At 39.1% G+C, this 7,513-nt stretch overlaps 1 protein-coding gene across 1 annotated transcript; it reads left to right on the forward strand.

Moving 5' to 3' along the window:
* Positions 1-424: 424 nt before the first annotated feature.
* On the forward strand, positions 425-1,354 carry LOC102267108 (olfactory receptor 2G2). The gene has a single exon (XM_005891113.2). It carries the CDS (start codon positions 425-427, stop codon positions 1,352-1,354), a length of 930 nt encoding a protein of 309 aa, XP_005891175.2.
* The last annotated feature ends 6,159 nt before the right edge of the window (positions 1,355-7,513 follow it).

Consider the following 7,513-nt stretch of genomic DNA (forward strand, 5'->3'; position numbering starts at 1 on the left):
AACAGATCAGGCATGCCACTTCACAAGATAACCAATGATATACTCCAGTATCCTCTACTTTTGCCCTTTCTCTTTACCTATATCCAAAGTCTTATTTCTCAATATCTAGATCTTAATTCCCTGGTGGCTCAGACGGTAAAAGCGACTGCCTACAATGTGGGAGACCCAGGTTCGATTCCTGGGTCAGGGAGACCCCCTGGAGAAGGAAATGGCAACCCACTCCTGTGTTCTTGGAAAATCCCATAAACAGAGGAGCCTGGTAGGCTACAGTCCATGGGGTTGCAAAGAGTCAGACAGGACTGAGTGACTTCATTTTCTTTCTTTCTTTCTAGATCTTAATTGCCAAGGGAATTGCTATAAAATTCTTTCAGTTTCTGTTTAATGTGACTTCATCACTCTGGAGTGAATAGTCAAAGCAAGAGTAATGCAGTGGACCAATGGCAGCAGACTCCTTGGGTTCATCCTGGTAGGTTTTTCTGACCGACCTCAATTAGAGCTCATTCTCTTTGGGGTAATCCTGTTTCTTTACTTCATGACGCTCCTCGGCAACTCTACCATCATCCTCGTATCCCTCTTGGATTCTAAACTCCATAATCCCATGTACTTTTTCCTCTCCCATCTCTCCTTCCTGGACCTCTGCTGTAGCAGCAGTATTACTCCTCAGATTTTAGTCAACCTGGGGAGTTCCAATAAGTCTATCACATATGGTGGCTGTGTGGTTCAGCTCTATGTCTCCCTTGCCCTGGGATCCACGGAGTGTGTCCTTCTGGCTGTAATGTCCTATGACCGCTATGTTGCAGTCTGCCGTCCTCTACATTATGCCTTTGTCATGCACCCTCGGTTCTGTAACATCCTGGCCTCTATGGCGTGGCTCAGTGGGGTGACGACCACCCTTATACAGTCCACCCTCACCCTACAACTCCCCTTTTGTGGGAATCGCAAAGTGGATCATTTCTTCTGTGAAGTTCCTGTGCTCATCAAGTTGGCTTGTGTGGACACCACTTTCAACCAGGCAGAACTCTTTGTGGCCAGTGTCTTATTCTTGGTGGTGCCGTTGTCACTCATCTTGCTGTCCTATGGGAACATTGCTCAAGCGGTTCTGAAGATAAAGTCAGCCATTGGACGACGTAAAGCATTTAGGACCTGCTCTTCCCACTTGATGGTTGTCATCATCTTCTATGGAACCATTATCTTCATGTATCTCCAGCCAGCCAAGAGTAGATCCAAGGACCAGGGAAAGTTTGTGTCTCTCTTCTACACTGTGGTGACGCCCATGCTTAACCCCCTTATTTATACCCTGAGAAATAAGGAAGTCAAAGCAGCACTGAAAAAATTTATGGGGAAAACTTTATGATTTAGTGAGGCATGATTGTCAAAGTATATTCAAAAGAGCAGTATTAGGACAGTAATTTAATGGATGATGACAACAAATAATTCAGTTATGTTCATAACCCTATAAGTAAGTTTCCATAGAAAAATTTTAAACAGAGCTTGAAATTCTAAGTTGGACAAACTTGAGTTTGAATGCCCGTTTCATGACAGAACAGCTGGGTGACCTGAACAATTTGCATAATCTTTACATCAGCTATAAATATAAGCTGGAATGAATGATATTGAGCAGCTTAAATTAAAGTTAGATTATTCTAGGTATTTTATTGCTTATGAAGTTTATTCACAAATTTAATTTATTAGTCATAACTACATGAGTATTATACTTTTTCTCTTGCATGGATTGAAATATTTTGACCAATTACTCATGTCAGAAAGAACAAATCCTAAACATCCACACTATTATTCTTTCAGCTCACCATGGATTCCTGAACCCCTCAGGTTGTGATCCCATTATACACCAAGCTCATTATTGCTGTGCTTTCCTCCTGTTTGACAATTTTCTGACTTTTTAGTGTTTCTCTCCCTAGTAGATGTTTAAGAATGGCAATGATGCTATGACCGGATCAAAGTTTAAAGTAAAATCTGTACAAAGGTGACTCCCAGATTTGTGCTTCAATATAGGTATTTACTGTCTATATTTTCATGTTCAATTATGTATTTCACTTCTACACCTGGGTTATTAAAACAACCTCAGAATTAGTACATCAAAGCTAAGTCAAAAGCTCTCTGGTTTTTTGGTTATTTTTTACTATTCTCAATATCACAAAATGGAACATACATCATCCCAACTCTGTCTCCTATTTCATTTGCTGTTTGTAACTTATATACAGTCTTGTGGATTTTACCTTTTAGTTATCTCTCTAGTCTATCCACTTCTTCCCATTTTAATTTTCTACCACAAGTGCGCTTCTAAGATGGCCTCCTTACTAAGCAGAAGATATTTATTTAATGAACTAATCATGTTTTCCATTATATATGTTACTAGGTACATGCAATTTTTAACTCCTCATGAAACTTTTATTTGTCTTATCTCCTTTATGAGGTACATTTGTTTATTAACAATTATTCAGGCATTGAGAACACAGATGTGAACAGAACAGCATCCACACTTGTAAAGGGTTTATATGCTAATCGTCCAACTCAGATGATTGATAGATTTTCACTGTGTGATGGTATCTCTTGTCAAACAAAAGAAGTCAATGTTAGATGGAGAAAAACCTCACTTTCATCAAATTGATTGTAAAATCAAATTTATCTCAATATAATATTAATGGCTACGTGTTTTTATTTTATTTGGATTTTTTATATTAAGCTGATACGGTTGCAAAGCAACATTACCTAGGCAGCAGCACCTCACCTTGAAGAAGGAAGAATGAGTTTATACTGTTATTTGCTAAATCACAATTATTTTAATATGTGTGTAAGAAAGGAAAGAATTTATGGGTAAATTTTAAAGGGTCTGACAGCTTATAGTAGCCAAATAGTCTTCAAGTGGAATGTTTTTGGTGACAGAGAGGACATTTTTCTTTAAAATGATTAGAAGACTTACATGATATATGCACAGATATAGCAAGATATAACTGAAAATAAAATGTTTTCCCCTATATTGAGGAGGGTGCAAGCATCTCTGAAATCCAAGTAAACTGGAGCTTAATAATAGAAAAATGAAAAGGAAAACAAGCTTATGCAGCATAAGCTCTGACAGGTTTCTTTCTTTTATTTTTTTTTTTTGTAACATAAATGCCTGACTTAGGGTTTGATTGCTGAGAGACCCATTTCAGTGGTGAATCCATAACAGACGGCTATCTGACAAATTGTTGGCCACCTTACTTGATAAAGAGACAGGCCACCTCCACCCAATAAGGCTCTTTTGTTTTAGAGATCATAGATCACTTCAACAACTGACCTTTTGGTCTGATGAGGACTTTTTTCTCTTTTGGCTTTCTTCCTTTCTTTGAAGCATATTAATTCTCTCTCTCTCTCTCTTTTTATACACACACACACACACACATGTATGTATATATTTGAATATTTCTCTTTTATAAATAAATTCATGTGTATCCTTTTATTTCAGATTTCACATATAAGCAATATCATATATTTGTCTTTCTCTGGTTAGGGCACTTTAAATTTCTGCTATTGTGTTTTAAGTTCACCTACAAAGAATGAACTTAAGAAATCCTAGGTTCCTACCATGATTTCAATAAAGTCAGAACCCCAAGTCCACTACTCTTCTCCCCAACCCCATGTGGCCCCATGTGTGCTGGGTAATTATTAAATCTTGTAAATAATAAAGCTTTATATTTCAAAGTTTCCTGAATTATTGCTGAAGGGTGTTTTGCAAGTATATAAGAACTGCAATTGTGTCCAGTCACAACATTGATTATTGATAGTCTGACATCAGCACAAAACAGCTTAATAGGCAGGATGTAGAATTTGGAGATTGTTGGTAAGCATGATCAGACTTAGACAATCAAGGAAAAATGGGGACTCTTTGGTTTTGAATAAAAACAAAGCAGCAATTAATTTTTCTTCTGCGGAACAACTAAAGTATTATATGAATAGACAAGAGAAATAAGAATAGAATTATTAACTTATCTGCTCAAAAATGTAAAGTGGCATTTTACACTAGTGAGAACAGAGCGGTGTAATAACGCTTGACATTTGCTGTTCAATTGTAACTCATTCTATAGCTACCTCAATACTGTGGGCCAATTACTTAGATCTATTCTTGAGGTTATTTTTCTGAGTTGCTGTAATTTTTCTGAATTCTCTGTAATGGCCAAATTAGTATTTTTCTATTGTCCAAGCAAGCATTATAAAAGGGTTCAGTTCAGTTCAGTCACTCAGTCATGTCCGACTCTTTGCGACCCCATGAACCACAGCACGCCAGGCCTCCCTGTCCATCACCAACTCCCAGAGTCCACCCAAACCCATGTCCATTGAGTCAGTGATGCCATCCAATCATCTCATCCTCTGTTGCCCCCTTTTCCTCCTGCCCTCAATCTTTCCCAGCATCAGAGTCTTTTCAAATGAGTCAACTGTTTGCATCAGGTGGCCAAAGATTTGGAGTTTCAGCTTCCAACATCAGTCCTTCCAATGAACACACAGGACTGATCTCCTTTAGGATAGACTGGTTGGATCTCCTTGCAGTCCAAGGGACTCTCAAGAGTCTTCTCCAACACCACAGTTCAAAAGCATCAATTCTTTGGTGCTCAGCTTTCTTTATAGTCCAACTCTCACATCCATACATGACCACTGGAAAAACCATAGCCTTGACTAGATGGACCTTGTTAACAAAGTAATGTCTCTGCTTTTTAATATGCTGTCTAGGTTGGTCATAACTTTCCTTCCAAGGAGTAAGCGTCTTTTAATTTCATGGCTTCAATCACCATCTGCAGTGATTTTGGAGCCCAGAAAAATAAAGTCTGACACTGTTTCCACTGTTTCCCCATCTATTTCCCATGAACTGATAGGACCAGATGCCATGATCTTAGTTTTCTGAATGTTAAGTTTTAAGCCAAATTTTTCACTCTCCTCTTTCACTTTCAAAAGGCTCTTTAGTTCTTCTTCACTTTCTGCCATAAGGGTGGTCTTATCTGCATATCTGAGGTTATTGATATTTCTCCTGCAGTCTTGATTCCAGCTTGTTCTTCATCCAACCCAGCGTTTCTCATGATGTACTCTGCATATAAGTTAAATAAGCAGGGTGACAGTATACAGCCTTGACATACTCCTTTTCTTATTTGGAACCAGTCTGTTGTTCCATGTCTAGTTCTAACTGTTGTTTCCTAACCTGTATACAGGTTTCTCAAGAGGCAGGTCAGGTGGTCTGGTATTACCATCTCTTGAAGAATTTTCCACAGTTTATTGTGATCCACACAGTCTAAGGCTTTAGCATAGTCAATAAAGCAGAAATAGATGTTTTTCTGAACTCTCTTGCTTCTCGATGATGCAGTGAATGTTGGCAATTTGATCTCTGGTTCCTCTGCCTTTTCTAAATCCAGGTTTAACATCTGGAAGTTCACGGTTCACGTATTGCTGAAGCCTGGCTTGGAGAATTTTGAGCATTACTTTACTAGTGTGTGAGATGAGTGTAATTTTGCAGTAGTTTGCACATTCTTTGGCATTGCCTTTCTTTGGGATTGGAATGAAAACTGACCTTTTCCAGTCCTGTGGCCACTGCTGAGTTTTCCAGATTTGCTCGCAAATTGACTGTAGCACTTACACAGCAACATCTTTGAGGATTTGAAGTAGCTCAACTGGAATTCCATCACCTCCACTAGCTTTGTTCATATTGATGCTTTCTAAGGCCCACTTGATTTCACATTCCAGGATGTCTGGCTCTAGGTGAGTGTCAGTGATCACACCATTGTGATTATCTGGGTCCTGAAGATCTTTTTTGTACAGTTCTTCTGTTTATTCTTGCCACCTCTTCTTAATATCTTCTGCTTCTGTTAGGTCCATACCATTTCTGTCCTTTATTGAGCCCATCTTTTATGAACTGTTCCCTTGGTATCTCTAATTTTCTTGAAGAGATCTCTAGTCTTTCACATTCTATTGTTTTCCTCTCTTTCTTTCCATTGATCACTGAGGAAGGCTTTCTTATCTCTCCTTGCTATTTTTTGGAACTCTGCATTCAAATGGGTATATCTTTCCTTTTCTCCTTTGCTTTTCACTTCTCTTCTTTCCACAGCTATTTAGGATAAATTTAATTGGCACATGTTCTGGAAAGTGTCAAGGTAAGTTCCTGGTGTTCGTGTTAGTTGCTCAGTTGTGAACTACTCTTTGTGACCCCATGGAATATAGCCCGCCAGGCTCCTCTGTCCGTGGAATTCTCCAGGCAAGAATACTGGAGTGGGTAGCCATTTCCTTCTCCAAGGGATCTTCCCAACCCAGGGACTGAACCTGGGTCTCCCACTTTGCAGGCACATTCTTTACCTCTGAGCCATCAGGGAAGTTCCTGGTATCTTACCACACAAACCCTTAGGTGATATTAACAAATGATGATCACAGGACATTTTTTTCATGATCATATCCTGGGATCTTCTGTTATGGACATTTTAATGAGCAACATATTTTCCGAAGAGGGAATATGGTAATTTTCTTATCCTTTGGGAACTTTCTAAGGCCATTTTAACAGTCTTTTTTTTTCCCTAGTATAAACCAACTCCTAAAGGAGGAAATGTCACTGGGGTTTTACCCTTTCAAGTTCATTCTTTTCAGAATTGGCATCACCGGGGATCACTCATTTTCTTCTGGCATGTTTCTATGCAAACTCCAGCATTTAGTTTAGAAACTATTTATTTTTTCATTATTTGCAACTGGCATTTCCATATTGTACCACAGACTGCATGAGCAGGCACAACATCTTTCTGAGCTGCTGCAGAGAGATTCAGTTCCAGAGAAGTAGCTTTCTAGCCATTGTGATATTTCTTACTCATAACTGAGGGTCAAAATTCATTCGTGTAGTAAATTCTCAAAGATAGTTTCAGTATTCTTGCATACTCTTCCAGGTAAGGAAGAAAGATTAGGTATTAATCTTTGTGGGCATACCGATATTAGTTTAGTTGGTAGTCAGTGACAGGACTTTACAACAGCCTGAATGTTTCCTTTTCTCAAAACCTCACATTTGGTTCCTAGCTTGCACTGTCTTGAACAGTTCCTGTGGCTCTGGGACCTTAATCAGGAATACCTTTATATTTCCTCTCAAGACACAGGTCACCTGGAAATACTGTGAACAAAGAAGGAACTCCTGAAGCTAGAATGCATGTTCTCAGCCTGAAACAGGTATGTTGACAGATGGTACCTGCTGTGGTCATCATAGTCTGGTTGTATGTTTTAGTGCATGTAAAGCAAGCTATGAAATCAAAGAAATTCATGTGGCTCAGATGGTAAAGAATCTGCCTGCAATGCAGGAGACCTGGATTCACTCCCTGGGTTGGCAAGATCCCCTACAGCAGGGAATTGTAACCCACTCCAGTATTCTTGCCTGGAGAATTCCATGGCAGAGGAGGGCCTGGTGGGCTACAGTCCATGAGATGCAAAGAGTCAGACAAGATTCAGCAACTAACACTTTCACTTTCTTTTCAGAATTGAGAAGTCTCTGGATTTCTAATAG

Source organism: Bos mutus, chromosome 7 (genome assembly GCF_027580195.1).
Source record: "Bos mutus isolate GX-2022 chromosome 7, NWIPB_WYAK_1.1, whole genome shotgun sequence".
Taxonomy (NCBI): Eukaryota; Metazoa; Chordata; class Mammalia; order Artiodactyla; family Bovidae; genus Bos; species Bos mutus.

Coding starts and splice junctions, on each gene's coding strand:
- LOC102267108 (XM_005891113.2), top strand. CDS start 425: ATGCAGTGGACCAATGGCAGCAGACTCCTTGGGTTCATCCTGGTAGGT.